At 39.2% G+C, this 20,567-nt stretch overlaps 2 protein-coding genes across 7 annotated transcripts in view; both read right to left on the bottom strand.

Moving 5' to 3' along the window:
- SNCAIP (synuclein alpha interacting protein) overlaps nt 1-20,567 on the bottom strand; it is a 152,151-nt gene that overhangs the window by 87,119 nt on the left and 44,465 nt on the right. The gene's annotated exons all lie outside the window — the stretch shown is intronic.
- On the bottom strand, nt 3,775-4,746 carry LOC128568984 (uncharacterized). Its single transcript, XM_053567014.1, has one exon. It carries the CDS (start codon nt 4,744-4,746, stop codon nt 3,775-3,777), a length of 972 nt encoding a protein of 323 aa, XP_053422989.1.

Below are 20,567 nucleotides of genomic sequence, written 5' to 3'. Positions count from 1 at the left end.
CTAAGTAGAGGCAAAGCCTTGGAATGCAAATCACTTCCTGCTAACAGGTGTACAGCTTTTCTGATTTGCTCCGGAGTGCTCCAAATTATGGGTATTTCTTTGCACCATTTAGGTCAGAATTCCATAGATATCCTTAGCCCTAGATTATATTGCTCAGGTGTTCACAAACCATAATTCCAAATGAATTATTCTTCTTTTCATCAGAGTCTAAATAGAAATGATAGATACAATCATCATCAGTAAAGAAAAGTATATAGATCTTCGTGTACCAAACATAGTTTACCCACAGATATCTTTGAACTAGTCTATAAAACAGTACATTTCAAAACAAGTTGGTTTAATATTTCAACTTCATCTTCAAAGAAAATTCCCTGCAACCTCATACTCCTGGGCTCAAATGATCCTCCTGCTTTAGCCTCCTGAGTAGCTAGGACTACAGGTGCATGTCACCACATCCAGCTGATTTTTCTATTTTTTGTAGAGATAGATTCTTGCTCTTGCTCAGCCTGGTCTTAAACTCCAAGCCTTATATGTCTTATTACAAAGACAAGGAAGGTGGCAGTGTACTAGAAAACTTTATGCTCAAGATTTCTCTGACAAATCTCTCTAAAGGGTTGGTCTTTTTGTAGTTTTGAGCCCTGATTTATAGTTTAGAATTCCTGCAAATGATTTGGGGACCACTGCATGATTTCTGAAATCCAAATACTGAGAATGAACTCATACTAGAACTTGAAAAACTTAGTTTTTCAGCCTATTGTAGATATACATATTTCATATGCTTTTTAATCTGTATCTGTGTGCGCATATGGGTGTGTGTGATTTCAAATGGATTTAACATTTTAAATTCTTTTTAGAAGAAAAGAAAGAATCCATGCTCACAGCAGCTGTACAAGAGAAGACAAAAGAACACAAATGCACACAAAAAATAAATGGTGTTCAGTTCTGGGTGCCACTTCTTCAGAAGGCCGCGGGTGAACTGGAATGTACCAGGACAGAGCAAGGAAGCAGGATACCTACTGGGTGGGAAACTCTGTGTTACACAGCACAGCTAAGGAAATATGTAACTTGCGAAAGAGAAACTCACTTCTCTCTCTCTCGGAATCTAAAGATCCAGCAGGTGAAAGGAGGATTTGATCTCACGGGTAAATCTTGGAGGAAGTTTAAGGGAGATCAGTTTCAGCAAAGACTGCCAGAGAATGACATTTCAAATAGGCTTGAAAGGAATGGGCTGATTTGTGAGATCACACCCCCACTCCCCGAACCCCAGCAAGAAACTGAAATAGGAGTCTGGAGGGCTCCCCTGATAGAGGAAGTTCAGAATCCTTCCTTGTGAAGGAAAATTAGATGACCTTCCAATTCCAAAGACTCTGTGTGGTCTGAGATGGCCTAGGAAACACTCCTGAAACCAAACCAGGACCTTGACATAGTCCTGACCGACTTTCGCTCCTCTTCAGGCTCTGTCCTGACAATCTCTGCTGAACCTGTCTTATCGTCTTTTCACCTGCTGTCCCAACTACACCAGGAACTCAACTGAAATGTGGAGGTTCAGGGAGAGGAAAGAAGAGGAACAGCAAGAGTTAAAAGTGAACATTAACTTTGAAAAGAGAACTAGAATGTTGCTTATTCAGTGAGTGTATGATTCATTCTCTGCTGTAGATGAAAACTTATCAATTCCTCAAGGACAAAACTATGACCTAATGAAGTCTAAACAAAAAGAAAATATCTGGGAAGCAAAAGAAAACATTTCTAGCACTGGGAAGTTGAGCATGGGCTTAAGCCAACCGTAGCTTGCACCGGCTTCTGGAAAGGAACTTTGCAATAATCTGGGAACTGGATCCCTGGCTTAGTTATGGACAGGAAACTATCCAAATCCAAGTTCCAAATTTTTGGCGCACCTGAAGTAGTCACGCTTTCTTTTCAAGTTTTCAAAGGTTATTTAATTTTTGCAGGGGATTTGTTTGGCAAGTATTATCAAGAATGTATGGGACACAGATGACGAGCCGGGCTGTCCTCTTAGAGAGGAGCAGACACGATAGTAACATGCAGGGAGCATTGAAGACGATATCCTGAGTCAGTTGTCCTGGCTTCATCCTGCTCATTTGTGAGGATTAAACTTTGCAGCAATCCTAGGCCAGTGGTTCTCAAACTTTAGCATGCACGAGAATCACCCAGAAAGCTTACTGAAACAGACTGCTGGCTCCAACTCTCAGAGTTTCTGAGCCAATAGGTCTAGGGTGGGGCCTAAGAATTTGCATCTCTAACAAGCTTCAAGGTGATGCTGATTCTGCTTGTCCCGGAACCACATTTGAGAACCACGACCTTAGATCAATGGCACGTCCCAGCTCTGGCTACATCTGCACTTAATTAAAACATGATGACCTCTTCCCCACATCCCCCAACTTCCCAGATGTTAACTTCATTATACATTCTATGCCCTTCTGATTAAACTGCCTCAGTGGACTCAACTATGCATTTCCCATGAAGACCACCCAGAAATCTCAAAAGGCATTAAGTCTGCCATTAAAAAAAAAAATTCCCCGTGTTATACAAGGGACAGACGATGGCCGACAACTTTACAGAATTTGGGCCTTTGTGACTTTAAAATTTCCTTTCTCTATTGCACTTCATGGCAACAAAGATGTTCTAGGTCTCTCCTGCTAATGAGATCCAGGTTTATAATTTTCAGTGCAGCAGGAATCTCAATTTGGGGATATCCACTCACTAGAACTATAGTATAATAAATCCTGGCCATATGAATAGAGAATAAAAATGAAAAAAAAAATACAAAAACCTAATAATTAGCTTAAAATTCAATGCTTACACAAACATCTGCATAGATATTTAGTATCATTACTCATTGCATCAGAAGCATCTAAATGGGAAAACTGGCAAGCTGGAAAAATGAAAACTTGGCCGTGTATTTTTAATTTGATTCATAACATGTTTATTTTTATTGATTCCAAATCCAGAAATCAAAGGGAGGTTTTATAAAGTCTTCCAACTTTTAAATACACCAATTTAATGACCAAATTCTCTATAAAATAAATGTCCTTTTTTTTATGAAGGAAAGAGTATAGTTTAATACCTTTAAATAATTAAGGATAGCGATCTGAATGTAACAAACAGATATTCACACATCTATACCTATACATGGGGTAAAATGTAGGAAGAACCAGTTTTAATCCAGCTTTTCCTCTAGCCTTAATTTCCTAAAGATGCTTAGGATAAGGGCAGTGAACTAAATCTCCTTTCCATCCCAGAGGGGGCACTGTTACTAAAAATGCAACAACTGAACACCCACCCTGTACCCATCCACTTCCCATGAGTGGAAGCATTTCAAGGAAAACATAAGATGAAAACATCAGATTACTCATGTGTACCTTTAAAAACTCAGATAGGAAGTATTATCTCCAGTTTCAACAATATGTTGTTTTTTAACATAATATCTTGCACAGAGTAAATACTTAAATGTATCATTTAGGTTGAGTTCATTTCCAGATGGTGATCCCTGTTGAGCTGGTTTAGAATATCTACATTAAAAATCTTGGTATTGTCCTAAATAACAAATGTCACGATGACTATTTTTCTTCAACTTATAATAACTTAGGGCTCATATATCTTGTACCATTTCCTTGGAAGTTCACTTCTGGAGAGGAATCAATTTTCTAGCAGACCTTTCAAAAACTGTCTATTGATGAGGGCTACGAAAACTTCAGCTCTGCCTTCTAATGACAGGGCCTGTTTTCCAATGATGAAAATTGAGTTCTCTGCCATTTAAGCATATGGAGAAAGAGTAGCATTTGTAAGCTGTGGTGTGGGCTTTTCCTCTTTGGTACCACAGAAGGACACCAATTTCATTCTGTAATTCACCAAAATAAGCAGGAAAGGACTGAGAGCCGAGAAGCCTGAGGAGAGGGCTGTGAGAACAGCTGGAGTGAAAGTATGTGCTGCCAAGTCCTTTAAGAAACAAACTAAGATAAAGTGAGAAATCCAAAGTGGAGTGATCAACAACATTAATAAAATACTGAACTTGGCCCCTCGAAGGATTTCGACTTCTGCATCATCATCTCCAATCCAGATGTCACCATATGTCATCTTCTTTCTTTCTGAAAGGAGGAGAGACATCCAGAAACAGACAAAGACTAAAATGGCTAAAGGGAGAATATCAATTAAAACTAAAAATATTTTTCCATAGTAAAACTCTACCTGTTGGTTTCCAAAGCCAACTAGGCAATCCATGTAAATCCTGTTAGTAGACGAGGGGTTGGTATCATTTCCTGCATTCAGGAATTCCAGTTTTCTAGTGTAAATTAAAAGTGGGATGTACACTGCCACGCCAGCCACCCAGAGAGCAGAAACCACCTTGAAGGAATGGGTCTGCCGGTCCGGGTGTAGCTCCTCACTCGAGGGGTGAACGATTTGGTAAAGCTTCCAGTGGTAGAGCAAGGCAAAGTATAACAGGAACCAGATGGCCAGGGAAGTCGTCAGGGCCGCTGTGAAGTGCAGAACTTTGCAGCCAGCTGAATCCAACATGATACCAGAAGAGTAAACAATTTTCATGACATTCACCACCAAGTTTTTAAGAAGGTGGACAAATATAAGGCTGAAAATTAGAAGAAAGGATGTCTGTAAACGTCCAGTGACACACTTCCTTGTAGAATGAAATAAACAGACGTTTCCAGTAACACTCACAAGGATTAGAACGGCACAGGCGATGATCTCAAGCATGTCTTCAGAGGGCTTCATGGTAAACGCCAGGCTGTTTATCTCGAATGTCTTTCTCGCTTCAGTTCAAGTCATTAGGCTTTCAGAAAACTTTCAAAGGTCTTGAGAATTCTTCAATGAAGAGACTTGGGTTTTTTAAAAAAAAAAATCCACTATATATTACAAAAATCATCAGTTGGTACCATCCTAACAGTTCAAAGTCTGTAACATAATTCTGCCTCCTGGAGTGATGAGCTGAAGAGAGAACTGCTTCCCTAGAGCATTCTGTTTGGTCACCTCCAGGGACCTAGCCAAGATGAAAAAGTTCTAGGTATCATCACTTAATTAAAGGTTCTCAGAAATGTATTTATAGTACTGTAATACAATTTCCTAGATACAGTATGATACAGATTTCAGCAGCCTTGAGGGGAAGAATAAAATGAAGTTTATGACAGCAAAAACAACAACAACAAAAAAGGTGGCTAGAGATTAAAATTACCCTACCCCATTCAGGGAAAAAGTTAAGGAAGTAGGATGTGTCTGAATAACCATGGAGAGTTCAAAATAACAAAATGCAAAGTACGAATGAGATACTAACCTGATCGATTTATGCAAATAGCCTGGTTTTCTAGTTTGCTATCATTCTTGCAAAGCAGCAATACGATCACCTGTTCTGATCTCCTGGGGTTGTTAGGAATAGAAATAACGATGATAGAAAACGCTTGTTAAGGGAAGAAGGCTGGGGGGGGGGAGGAGGGAGAGGGAGAAAGAAGACACTTCTATAAACATAGGTGCCATGTCCATGAGCAAATCTCTCAAGATAAGGTCAGCGTGTGGTACCCTCCAACCCCTTCAGGAAGGGTCTGGAGAACTAGAGTGCACCGTCATGAAGGTGAAAGCAGGTGGGAAAGCCGGGCTCCCTAATATCGCTGGGAAGGAGGTGAGAGTTGGGGGCTGACAGTTCCTATTAATCTCCTTTTCCTCAGTTGGTTACTGAGATAGTCAATGCACAGTCCCCAAACATTTTCCTTCCTTAAGAAACATCCATTACCTCAGTCTCAACTATAGTCACTTAAGTAAGTATCCTGGGCTTCCGACAGTAATACCACGCAATAACGAAGCTCATATTGACTGCTATTTAACACCAACTGGGCCAGACACTGTGTTGATGTTTCACTTTACAAATTTAGTCTGACTTAATCCTTCATGTCATTCTCATTTCACTGAAGGGAAAACAAGAGAGGAGAGAATAAAATAAATTGGTCAAAGCAACTGACAAATGGTGACTGGAACCAAAGCCAGGTCTGACTGATTCTAAAATCACTGCTTCCCAGCCACTTCCTCTCCAACGTGCTGTCAGACTGCAGACTTCCTGACTCTTCTCAATCTCCTCCTAATGATTTATAGTCGGTAGATCCAGCACACAGAGCCTACAAACGCACTCCCTTGGAGAAGCATTTCCTCTGCTTTATAATATGCAAGTCATATAGATTTTTGAATGGCGATCAGTCTTCTTCCTTCTCTTTCAATGTTCACACTTCTGTACTTGACAAAGATCTGAAAACTTCTGTATCCCAGCTCAAGATGATGTACTCAAAATGGAAAAAGGCTGTTTCCAGCAGTAATGAACTCCCAGTACTGGCAATGACCGTCGGAAGTAAATCTGGAGATTAGAGTATAACCCTAAATGGAGGGCAACACCTAGCCCACCTTGAGATTCATTTTTGGAGTAACGAGTTAAGAAATTGTTTATGTGATGCTATTTCTCAACCATGCCCAAATAATAATAATTTTTCACAAATAATACTGACTTTTCACATACATGATAAGAGGGCTAACAGTAAGGACATGTTTTGTAAAACCACCTCCTCCTAAAGCTTATACAAACATTTGTTTTTCAACTATAAGAAAACATGCATTAGGACAAAGATGCATAATATATGTGCCATTTTTTCCTTCAGAGTTATCTCCAAACTAGAGTAACAGCACACATTAAAATATGAGAAGAAAAAAATCAATCTTTGTGGGTGTTTGCCTGACTGATGAATAATACTTTCCCTTATTAACCAAGGCAACAGAGGTACCTCCCTTAAGATTACATTCAGTTAGTTGTTTACTGAGAAACTGTGTGACCAGTGTGGCCTGGACTCTAAAAATGATATGCAGGGTGTAAGCCACTGTCCTGGCCTTCTAGACGCATATGATCTGGTAGTAAGGACATACTAGTATATGACACATATTACATTATATTGTGTCTATATTAAATACAATATTTATATGTCAAAAAATAATATGTACTAATAATCAATAAAAATCACTAATACAATTGTAATAAATTGTGTGGTTGTGAGTATAAGAAAATATGTTTAGAGAAGGGAGGGATCTATGTGGGCTACACTACTTTTTTTGAGCATATAGATTTTTTTTATGTAATAGATATGTATGGATTTGGAGGTACTTGTGACATTTTGATACTTGTATACAATATGCAATGATCAAAAAAAAGTGTAATGATTAAATCAGGACAGTTGGGATATCCATCACCACGAACAGTTATCTTTTCTCTGTTAGGAACATGACAGTTCTCTACAAGTTGTTTGGAAATCTACCATACTAGTTTTAATCTCTAGTTCACAGAAAAGGAATCTGCAACTTGGAGAAGTAAAGCCACTTGCCCTGGGCAGAGGGGGCCTTGAACTGTAGGTTTCTTGCATTCAGCAGTTCCTCGGGAAAGGAAAAGGAAGGCGAAAAGCAAAGCCGACTGGATCGTGAAGCAGAGGTGGGAAGAAACCTGGGTGCCACCCCTGACAGCCCACGGATGAGCTCCTAACAGCAGAAGGCCCATTTCTCAGAGGCCAGAGCCAAGGGGGCCCAGGAGGCCAGACAGCTTCCTCACCAAGGAAGGTGACTGTGATGTAAACACTTCAAGGGGGACCAAAAAAAAATCTTCCTTTGAGAACCAAACATGGGCTCTGCCAATCCGACTTGACTGAGATCCCTTGAGAGCTGAGGAGTTCAAAGGTTCTCTACAGCTTCCATTTACTTTGGCGTAAGATGTAACAGAAAAAGCACTAAGGGAGAGCTTATATGGCCCAGGCCGTTTTCCAAACAGCAAACTGCTAAAAGTTATTTAGAATTTACTTTAACTTGCAATCACATGTAAAGCGGCTCAGATGTGAATGCTTTCTGTGTGGCTTAAGGCAAATCTAGGTTTCCTCCAAAGCACATGTGCAGTCTAATATTAAAGATTGCGACTGGCAATCTCAAAGCACGTCGGGTTCCTCTAGATTAGAGACTGCTGTTACTTTATGGGACGCTGGGTCAGAGGACAGATAAAACACACTGCCTGCATGTGGGCATTAAGCTCTCACAGTAGCGCTAAGATAAACAAACTTCGCCGGCTGAGGGAAGGGCATTTACTCCTTTAAATTGAGTATGTAATATAAATAAATGTCTTCTGAGAAGGGATGCTTGAAACCTGACTCCGAGTCTGAACCTATAAGAGAGCATTAATTTATTTTAATGAAGATCAGTATCGGGCATCTGGGGGTGTGGCTGGCTTGCTGAGAGCCGTGCTGGTCTGACTGAGGAGATCATTCACTAACTCTCAGAGACGCTGCTTAGAATTGCCTGATTTGTTCACTGGCCAGGAGCAAACTGGTATTTGCATATATATATATATAGAACAAAATGGAAGGAATAGCCTAATCTTTCATCACGTAACCAATGCCTGCCTACAGTCATTTTCAATTCTCTCTGAGGCAGTGATTTTGTGACCAGCCAGGGTAAGACTTAAAAACCCCTAACCCCAAATTAGAAGTGAATGGAGAGGAACTTCAGGCTGGCTGGGGCCAGAGCAATTAAATAGTGATTGCCTTTCAGATATACTAATGTTGCTAATTCTATTACTGTGCTAAGTGCTGGGAAATGTGAGTAAGAGCTGCAGGCCACGCTGGTGGGAGAAGGGAGCAAAGATTTATTGAGCCTGGCACTGAGCTGTACCCCTCACATACGTTCTCTCCTGAAATCCTCACGAGAACTCTATGAGGCATTATTAGATTCAATATGGCTCAGTAAGTTGTTCAGTTAGTTCCAGTTGGCCTGTGACTGAGTCAGGAATCCCACCAGCTTTGTGTGGCTCCAAAAAAGCAGTGGGTTGGCAGGGCCTTCCATAGAAAGGGGGAGAAATTGTGACTTCTGGACATGCCAGATTCAAAAACTGGATGAAATTTGGTAGCAGAGAAAGATGAGAGGGTTTGAGAACTGGGCTGTGGTGAAAAAGTCAGCCAAGTATGAGAATACCTTACCTTGTCCTGTGTGGAAAGGAAGAGCCTCAGAAAGAAAAGCTTTGTGGGGGGAATCTGGGGAAGCCTGATGTCAGAAAACAAGAGGCTGGGAGAGGAGTTCCACCATAAGAAGGTTGACTCTGTGGTGCTCAAGGAAACCACTTACTACCTGGAACACTAGGGGTGCTATGTAAGAGGCCCCAGACCATCTGAGGCTGAAATGCCTGGTGACCCAGGAAGTAAAGTGGAGAGGGCAGTGTCTATATACCCGACGCTCTCTAGGCCAATGTATCGGAATGACAAAGTCTGTGAAAGACGCCCAGAAGATCTGGGTTAAATCATGCATGGATTATAAAGGGTTTGGCAAGTCCTGTCTGCTCTGTGTCTCAAGTTCCCTATAAGGATTTTCTCAGAGAACAGAATATACATTGACGTATAAATACTTGTATGCATATGTGTATGTGTTTGTATGTTTACACGCGCACAACTATGAGACGATCATGGGGGCTCAAATGAAACTCTGGGACTGAGCACAGTGGCTCACACCTGCGATTCCAGAGACTCAGGAGCAGAGGCAGGGAGGTCACTCAAGCCCAGGGTTTTGGGGCTGCAGCAAGCTATGATGGCGCTACTGAACTCCACCCTGGGCAACAGAGCAAAACGCTGTTTATTAAAAAAGAAACACACAAACAAAAGAACCTCTGAACCTGTTTTGAAGGTTGCAAAGTCTACAACTGTTAGTTTTTGCCACTGTTTATCTCCCAAAATTATACATACAATAGAGGTGCTTTCTGGTTATAACCGGAAGGTGTTACACAGGCTCTTTGCCAAAGATTGGAATTCTAAAGGCACAGTCTTTACAGCATAAGCTTAGTTCCTTGGCAAGCAGCTGTGGAAGATTTCCTCAAGCTTCTCCAGGGTTCAGTCCAGCTCTGAACCATTTGCCCTCTATCTCTACTGCCTATGTCCTCTAAAGACTAAACTCAGCTCTGGTTTTTTGCACCTGACCATGTACATCCCCAAGTCTCACCAACCCTACAAATGAAACCCACTCCAAGTTTGGATTCCATCCCCTCTTTTCTCCCCTCCTACCCAAACTCTCAAAAGAGGCATCTACATTCACTGTCGCCACTTTCTTGTCTTCCTTTTCCTTCCTGTCCCAGCACAAGTTAGTTTCTACTACCTGTTCCTCTGGAAATGATCTAGGGCAAGTATATCTCCTACCACTAAATGCATCCACACCTGGACCCCTGTCAGGCATTCTTTGGGTTTTCCATTAACACTTTAAATATTATTTGTTCCTTAGGGTCAAAAGTCTTGGTCCACTTCTCATTAAACCATTGATACCTGTGTGAACCGACTGCATCTGCTCCTGGATCTCTCCACCTGATGTACCATAGGCTCCCCAACTCAAACTTAACCTTAATTGGCAAAAGCACCATCCTCAGGTCAGCGAAGGTTAAAGACTTGGGCCTTATTCCAGACCCCTCCCTCTCCCTTACCTGCATATTCAATCATCCTGCCAATTTCACTTTTATACTTTCATTTTTCCAACTTTTTTCTTACTGTCGCTTCTTATTGTTCCTTGCTTGAATCAATTGGATAAAGACAAGATTAAATGCAAAGAAATTAATGGACTTTTGCTTCTTCAAAATCAGTGTCTATGGCTCGGCGCCTGTAGTACAGTGGTTACGGCACCAGCCACATACACCGAGGGTGGCAGGTTCAAACCCGGCCCAGGCCAGCTCAACAACAATGACATCTGCAACAAAAAATAGCCAGGCATTGTGGAAGGCGCCTCTAGTCCCTGCTACTAGAGAGGCTAAAGGGAGAGAATTGCTTAAGCCCAAGAGTTGGAGGTTGCTGTGAGCTGTGATGTCACAGCACTCTACCAAGGATGACATAGTGAGACTGTCTCAAAAAAAAAAAAATCTCTAAGTTTACACACCTGTCAAAGTAACCTAAAATACATTTTATATGCCCTTGCAATTTCCCCACTGAAAAGTCCTTTGGGGTTTTCCCACTGCCTATAGGGAAGATGGTCAGTCCTTCCATAAGACACAATAAGCTACCTCTGCATATATCATATTCCTCTCCCGTCCATCCATTCCTCTCCCAAATCATCCAAATCCCTGAGTTTTGGCTTTCTACTTGCCAATGAATGATGCAATCATTTGTCTACTTACTCTCAGATCTATTCTCTTAGGAAACTGTGTATTTTAAGTTCCTTTGCCAGTTAACTGGCTTCCAGGTAGTTTGGGCCAATGGCATGCCCAGGCAGAAGAATGGAGGAGGACATGGAGAAAGTACTTAGTCTCTTCTCCCCACCCCCGATATTCCCTGGTGGTCTAATGGTTAGGATTCCGTGCTCTGTCTCATACACCTTTGACCTGCCACAGGAAGTATCTTCTGCATGTCATCAGTTCCTATGAGGCAGCTCCAGCATCAGCCTAGCTTCGTTAGAAGGCCTTAACTTGTGGATGATAACAGATAACTTTCCTTTGACCTTTAAGCCCCAGGGGTGGTAGCGGTTTCCCTGCCCTGCTTTTGCTAGTCACAGTATTGCCTTATCTTGCTTACTTTAGTGTGTCTCAGCAATTCTGGCATGGGGGTAACTAATTCTCTGTTTTAATTTGCCTCTCTTCGAAATATTTACAGTAGTTTCTGTTTATTCTGACTTAACCTTAATTCACTTATTTACACTTAAAAATCAATAGCATTGCTATATTCCAACATACCTACAATAGAGTAAACAATATGAAAAAGAAACTAAGAAAGTAATCCCATTTACAATACCTACAAATAAAATAATATACCTAGGAGTATACTTAACCAAAGAAATGAAAGAACTTTATAACAAAAACTAGGAAACGTTGTGAAAGAAGTTGAAGAAGACAGAAAAAATGGGAAGATATTCCATGTTCGTGGATTAGAAGAATCAATATTTTTAAAACATCCACACTATCCAAAGTAATGTACAGATTCAATGCAATTCCCACCAAAATACCAATGACATACCTCTCAGAAATAGAAAAAATAATCTTAAAATTTACATGGAACTACAAAGACCCAGAATAGCTAAAGCCATCCTGAACAAAAAGAACAAATCACATTACCTGCCTTCAAATTATACTACAGAGCTGTGTAACCAAAACATCATGGTACTTATATAAAAAGAAAGATAAATCACTGGCACAGAAAAGAGAACCCAGAATTAAATCCATATATCTATAGTGAACTTACTGTCAACAAAGGCGTCAAAAACACACAGTGGGGAAAGGGCAGTGTCTTCAATAAATGGTGCTGGGAAAACTGGATATCCATATGCAGAAGAATGAATCTAGATCTAGAGCCTTATCTCTTCCCACATACAAAAATCAAATCAAAATAGATTGAAGACTCAAATCTAAGACTTGAAGCTATGAAACTACTCAAAGAAAACACTGGAGAAATGCTTCAGAATGTGGGTCTGGGCAAGGACTTCTTGTGTGATACCCACAGAGCATAGGCAACCAAAGCACAATTGAACAAGCAGGACCACATCCAGGTACGAGGCTTCTACACAACAAAGGAAACAATCCATAAAGTGAAGAGATACCCCACAGAATGGGAGAAAATACTTGCAAACTACCTATCTGAGAAGGGAATAATAATTAGAATTTATGAGAAGCTCTAACAACTTGATAGGGAAAAAAAATCAAATAATCCAATTAAACATGAGCAAAGAATCTGAATAGATATTTCTCAAAAGAAGACATATAAGTGGACAACAGATAAAAGAAAAAATGCTCAAATCACTAGTCATCAGAAAAATACAAATCAAAACTACAGTGAGACATGATCTCACCCCAGTTAAAATGAATTTTATTGAAAGACAGGTAATAACAAATGCTGGTGGGGATGTGGAGAAAGAGGAACCCTTACACATTGCTGGGGGGAATGTAAATTAGTGCAACCACTATGGACAACTGTATAGAGATTTCTCAAAAAACTAGAAAGAGAACTACTATAGGACCTAGCAATCCCATTGGATTGGATATATAGTTGGATATATATCCAAGGGAGGGGAATTTGGTATCAAAAAATATCTTCACTCCCATGTTTATTGCAGCACTATTCACAATAGCCAAGATTTGGAATCAACCTAAATGTTCAACAGTGGATGAGTGGATAAAGGAAATGTGGTACATAGACACAAAGAAATATTAGCCATAAAAAGAATAAAATCTGTTATTTGTAGTAAATGAATGGAATTGGAGACTGTTTAGTGAAATAAGCCAAGCATAGAAAGACAAATCTCATATGTTCTCACTCATATGTGGGAGTTAAATATTAAAACAATTGATCTTACAGATACAGAGAGTATAACGATGGTTACTAGAGGCTGGGCAGGATATCAGGCAAGGGGATAAAGTGAGGATGGTGCAAAACTATAGTTAGAATGAACACTATTTGGTAACATAACAAAGTGACCATAATCAACAATAAGCCATGATATACTTTGGAATAACTGAAAGAGTGATACTGGAATGTTCCTAACACAAAGAAATGATAAATACTCGAGGTGATGGATACGCCAATTATGCTAATTTGATTAATTCATATTGTATGCCTGTACCCTATAAAGATATATAACTAGTACATACCTATAATTAAAAATAGAAATAAAATAAAATATGTAAAAATAAAAATGGACAGAATTATAAGGGGAAGTTGACAAATCCATAATCAAGGGATATTTTAGTAAGTCTCTCCCCAAATCTAGTAGATAAAGCAGACAAAAAAAGTGTAAGACGAGACTTATATAATAGTGATTTAACCTATGGAATGAATGGTATACATCAAATTATTGCATCTATCGTATTGCTATAGGCATAACCTGTAATAGATACTTAAATGTAAACTATTACTTATTGAAAAGTGAAATAATCAGCCAAGTTGTTTTCTTTATATGATTCCCAACTAAAGCTACTTTTACTCTCTTTTTATAGGTAGCCCAAAATCATGGTATCTTTGGAAAAAATAAATCAGTAAAATTGAAAAACAAAAAAACAAAAAAACCTCTTATATTCAAAATACATAGCTTAGGGGTTATTTAGGAAGTAACTCTTAAGAAACTTGTTAAGTTTATATCTAATTTCAAGTCTAGATTATTTACCTGCCTCTTCTGTGCAAAATTCTCAGCAAATGACACTCAGCGTATTTATTATAGATTAATATCACCATCTGTTTGTGCATCTGCGTCCTTCATGATGAAATCCTTTGTCTTGTTGGCTATAACCCACAGACTGAGCACACAGTTTGGCATATTGGAAACCACTCAAAAATTTGTTGAGTAAATGGAAAAAACATTAAAGAACGAAACAATGAAACCAAACAAGGATCTTTCAAGAAGAAGCCGACTTTGGCTTATCCACAGAAGGTATCCCAAATTTTCTGCACCAGCACTAAAGCAAAAGTCTTACCACAAAATAAATCATGGCTGAATTAACATATAAATAAATATAAGACATATTGCATTTTGGGGAAAGGCATGTATCATAAAATAAGTCATAATTCTAAAAACCTTAAGGTTCATGGGTCCAAAGAGGAGAATATGGACATTTCAGTAAATAAGCCGCATGAGACTGACCAAGGGCCAGGTGAGGGCAACAAAATAGGAGGGAACCCTAGGGAGGAGAGACCAACAATACAAATGGCAGATTCTTTTGAGATTCATTTTATGTTCCAACTCTAGTCTTGCCCAACTGCCTTATATGTGCCTTTTTTTCAAATTTATTCTTTTCTGTGCTTCCTTTCATTGGAAAAGAAACCACTGAACACCACATTTACAAAATCATGAATTATCTAGGACAGTTGTGTCAGTTCATAAATAAGCAAAAAGAGATCTACAGATGTGCTTAAGGCCATGCCGTTTTCTGATGCCACAGCTGGGTGGAGGACACAGGTCTCCTGAGTTGTTCTATCTAATACCACATTTTTAATGTATTGAAAAATAAATAATGGTAATAAAGAAAATGAGGGCTGGGCACGGTGATTCCCATTTGTAATCTTATCATTCGGAGAGGCTAAGGTGGAAGGATTGCATGAGGTCAGGAGTTCAAGACCAGCATGAGTAAGAATGAGACCCCCATCTCTACAAAAAATAGGAAAATTAGCTGGATGTGGTGGTGCAGGCCTATACTCCCAGTGTCTTGGGAAACTGAAGCAGGAGGACCACTTGAGCCCAGGAGTTTGAGATTACAGTGAGCTCTGCTGCATTATTGAATTCTTTTGCATGTGTTGTTGTCATAAAGTCATTATCAAGAGGGGCACTGCCAAGGCCAGTGAGCGTAGTTCATGCTCAGTTCAGCCTCAGTTGGACCCTCTGCTTCATTTGGTCAAACTCCAGCTGAGTTCTGGATTTACTCCATCCTTGTTTATCTAGTGAAAGGCAGACATTCTCCAGCTCCTTCCTCTCCCACCTAATTTGATTCTGCACTTGGTAACTGGTACACATGCCTGTGCCTTCTCTAACATCGAACACCCCATTTCTACTGACAAGTCTTCTGTACTGTAGAGCTGTGAGCTTCACAGAGAAAACGTTGTCTTACCATCATTATTGCTTACATTTCTCTATTCCTGGGGTCAGAAAACACTCAGATTTCTAACTCCCAACACTTCCTCGTAGTGGGCCACATGAACAGTCTTTGTATTTCTATCATATTCTTGAGAGATTTCTGCACCCTCGCCCACCATTCCCAGGCCTTTAAGAGACAGGGACTTAGTGTCCTCATTTGTAAAATAGGCACATTTATACTTTTGAGGGTATGCGAAGATCAAATAAGATAACACAAGCGAAGTCCAGAAAATTGTGACTAGAATAAACGCTCAGTAGATGTTAGTTGTTATTGTTTTCATTATTTCCATCATAGATTGACTGTAGTGTTTCTATTAATTAGATAAGCAAAATTGCTCAGCGCACCCAGGTGAGTGTTGATTAGAAAATCAGGATCCCTGCACATATCATCCTTCTGTTTTTCTTGTCCCCAAACTGAATCCACCTCTTAGGAGTAAAAAGTTACAAAATTATTCGTTTTTAATCATTACTGACCAATTTTATAAAAAGTTAAAGGCTGACTTTGCTGATACAGGGCATGAGAGATCTTCCCTTTTTCTAGCCTGTCATTAGGAAGTGGTGATGTGGAAGCAGATGATGGAGGGGCTGTTCTAGAAAATCTAAGGGTGGCATGAGCAACCATGCTGAAAATGACCACGCTGGGACCTTCAGGACAGTGATAGAGCTCTGCGGGGGGGTGGGGGGTGGGGGTGGGAATGTAATTCCACATAAGACAGCCTGGTTATCCAACTTCCCAGGGTCGACTCAAGGTTGCATACAGACATAAAAGTCATCATGACATGAAAATATTCATAAACTGGCTATTTAAAAAAACAAAAAACTCCTCCTTCAAACATCCCTATTGATAAGTAGCTTCTTTCTGTGTCCATTAAATCAACATCCTTGGAACCTTACTGGTTCTGGAAGGTTTCAAACCCTCCTTCAGTATAACACAAATACAATGCAAGTAGGTTGGAAGAGAAATTGCAAAGCTTGCAAAACACCAAGATTTTACAAAGTCCTGTTGAGTAAGTGAAATATATACTAGGCCACTAGAAAAGATGGAGCAGTTAATACTTTAGGAAAGATAACAAAAATAGTGGTGTGGTAAATGGCTCCCAAGAGGGTGATCTATCAAAATATAGAGTTAGACATGAGGATTTTGTGACAAAGAAACAAAAACAACAAAAAAAGAAGAAAAAAGATAAAGAGAAGGTAAACTGATAAAACCCAAGGACATTTTTTTTTTCTTTTCTTGCAAAAAATGACTCCCTCATTATGTATTGCAAAGCCCACGCAAAATCTGGAAGATGTCACGTAATATTACTGAATAATTTGGTTGAACAAGTTGATTGCCAATTCATTCCAAAGATCTAACTTAAATTTCCTTAAGTATAGGCACAATGGACTGATTTTGGTAATTTCCAGTTTAATATTTCAAGACAAAATCCAAATAGAAGATTTTTTTTTTTTTTTTTTTTTTTACTATTTACTATGAAAACATGTTTCCAGTTTTTTGTGGCTTCATTTTTTAAGTGGTCTTTTTCCTCCTCTCCTAATTATTCACAGATGATGAGGATCTCTGGTACATACAACTGTACTTTTTCTCATAGAATATACTTAGACATTACAAATAAATAGACATTACTTAGACATCCAAGTGCTAAGTGAATATAGTCCTAAAAACCAGAGTTCTCCTCATCTACAAGTAGAGTTCCGGCTAGTGAATTTCATGCCACTGAAGAGACAGTATGCTTTCTTGAGTAACTACCATATGCTGGGCAGTGCAGACTTCTAAAACTTACGATGACTTTACCAAGTTGGTAATATTATAAACCCATTTTAGAGATGGGAAGACAGAGACATAGGCTAAGTGACATCAATGGAGAAAAGATTACAATGAACAAGAGCCTAAAATCATCCCACCTTATGCTGACAAGATAGTACACATGGGGCTGGATGTTGGAGTGGGTCAGAATCGATAGTTTCCACTTCAGTTGCTAATACGAACTATTCATCACCAGCCTCACAAGAGAGAAACTGAAATGTGTTTCTGGGGCAGGCTGTATCCTATCAGGAAGACAGAAGGTCCCTTACTCGGACATGGCTTCAGGCATTCTGTTCAACTGGTGTTACAGACATCTGAAGCACTTCAAGCATCTATTTATTTGCTTGTTGTGGAATATTCTTTTGAGCAGAAAGGTTGGCCATGTTACTAAACATTTAGGTCTCGAATGAACCCAAAGCAATTCATACATCAAAATGTTAACAAATAATAATAATAATAATAAAAGCGAGGAAAGTGGTATTAGGTGCTCCCTGGAACAGTACTTTTCCATATGATAATTAACCTTGACTGCAATAAAGAGGTTCTCACAATCCAGCAGGTTCTCTGGGGTATGCCCTGTCCCATACACAGGCATCCCTGCAGCATGAGGTTCTCCTCTTAATGAAGCCAAAAGCATTATTGTTTACAGCTAGTGATACACGTTATATAACAAGGCTAAACCTATCTATCTATCTCTAAACCTATAGACACGTGGGCTGCTCATCACTCAGCTTTGTAAAGACACCTTATGCTTTACTTTTCTCCCAAAATGTAAATTTAATACATCTTTCCACTAATAGCTGTTATATATATCTTATGATGTTTTATTAAATAAAAGTGTTCACTAATTCATTAAACTTACTGGAGAAAGACACAGTGAATCTTCAAATTATACCTGTTTTATTCAAAGTCTAAAAAATCTCACGTTTTACTCAGGGGAATAAGCATTTAGACACGAAGCTTAAAAATATAAATTCTTTGACATTATTTTGATAGTCCAAATTGGATAAATTTCTAGAATCTAGACTTCATAATATGATTTAGTCAATTATTCTCAGCTTAAATGATGTATTTGTCTTCAAAATGACAAATGGTTGTTTTTGAAACCATTCTTAATTGAAAGCGATTTTCATTTCATCTCTACTTTATGGAATTCCTTATCCAGACAATTGTATTGTAAATGAATAATTGTTCTTTAAAAACCTTACATGACATAGATTTAAAGTTTCCAGATTATAATTTAATTTCAAACATTAAATTTAATACATGTGATCTGTTTCAGGGAAGACACAAATTCTCATCTCTGGATTACCTTACTTCTTATTACATATATTCGGAAGTTTCTCTGAGTTCAAAAGTTCACAGCAATAATTTATAAGGGTATTAGCTCTGAAGCCAGCCAGAGGGAAAGTACTGCTTTTAATCAACACGGCTACAATCCTTACATAGCGGCAGACCTGGCCAAGCCGGCAGGAAACAGGGTGCTGCAAGTTCAGACGGTCAAGACACATTTAAAAAGTATGATTTTTTTCACAAGGTAAATTCAGAAAAATATCTCAAGCTGCAGCCACAAACATCCCATATTTCTAACTTTTGGAAAGTATAGCCTAAGTCAGTGTCAGAAACAAAACAAAACAAAACCAAACCCTCTGCATACATTGTGGAGATAAAGGAAAGAACATGGTTTACCTCACTAATAGATACCAGGAAAAATGTGCCTTTCTTCTGGGAGTCAGATAAGAATATTTTTCGAAGCACATGAATTCCCAAAGCAAGGCTTTAAGGAGATGAGGTGATAGATGGCAAATTCAAGGGCGTTAGAAGGGAGTCCTTTATCATGGTTAAATATTCTCCCAAGTCTTCCCCTATGTATTAAAAAACAAAGTTTTATTTCTTTAATTCTGGAATTTAAGTCTATGTGGAAGTATAGAAGGATTAAAGATGAATATTAGGGCCAGGCGCAGTGGCTCACACTTGTAATCCTAGCACTCTGGGAGGTCAAGGCAGGTGGACTGATTGAGATATGGAGTTCAAGACCAAAGCCCTGTCTCTACTAAAAATAGAAAAACAAGCTGGGCATTGTGGTGGGAAAATGTAGTCCCAGCTATGTGGGAAGCTGAGGCAAGAGGTTTGTTTTAGCACAAGAGTTTGAGGTTGCTGTGAGCTATGACTCCATGGGACTTTCCCCAGGATGAAGAGTGAGACTCTGTCTCAAAACACAACAGAACAAAAACAAAGAAGATGAATATTAAAATGATGATGCCCATTCTTCCTGAAAAACATAAGGCTCTTGTTCATTCATTCATCCATCCATTTCACTCATACTTCCTGAGCACCGTGCATCAGACACGGCCACCGGGCATTCAGCAGTGAGCAAAGAGGCCCTCTGTTCTGACAGAGCTCACACTGCACACAGCACTGTCCAACAGAACTTTCTGGCTCATAGAAATGTTCTGTATCTGTGCTGTCTAATTCAGCAGCAACTATCCACATGTAGCCATTGAGCATTTGAAATGTGGCTAGTACAGCTGAGGAAGTGAATTTTAAACTTTATTTTAATACATTTATTTTATTTATTTATTTTTTGATTTTTGTTATTAAATCATAGCTGTGTACATTAATACAATCATGGGGTATAACGTGCTGGTTTTGTATACAATTTGAAATATTTTCATCAAACAGGTTAACATAGCCTTCATGGCATTTTCTTAGTTATTGTGCTAAGACATTTGTATTCTACACTTAGTAAATTTCACATGTACCCTTGTAAGATGCACTGTAGGTGTGGTCCTACCGATTACCCTCCCTTCACCCATCCTCCCCCATCCCCTCCCCCCATTCCCTTTCCCCATATTCTTGGGCTGTAATTGGGTTATAGCTTCATAGTAGGGCTGAGTACATTGGATACTTTTTCATTTAAATTTAAATAGCCACATGGTGTCCTATTGGAAAGCACAGCTCTAGTAGATTAATCAGATAATAAACATGTAAGTAACTAAGTATATTAAGACATTTGCAGGCTTAGATCAGTGCAATAAAGAAAATAATTAGGCTTGGGGGAGGAAGGGGAGAAAGTTGGGTCCTCTCCAATTTGGTGGATTAAGAAATTCCTCTTTAAAAAGGTGACATGAGGGCGGCACCTGTGGCTCAG

This window comes from Nycticebus coucang, chromosome 17, assembly GCF_027406575.1.
Source record: "Nycticebus coucang isolate mNycCou1 chromosome 17, mNycCou1.pri, whole genome shotgun sequence".
Lineage (NCBI taxonomy): Eukaryota > Metazoa > Chordata > Mammalia > Primates > Lorisidae > Nycticebus > Nycticebus coucang.
The sequence above is the reverse complement of the archived record's forward strand: the minus strand, read 5'-3'. Positions and strand labels throughout refer to the sequence as shown.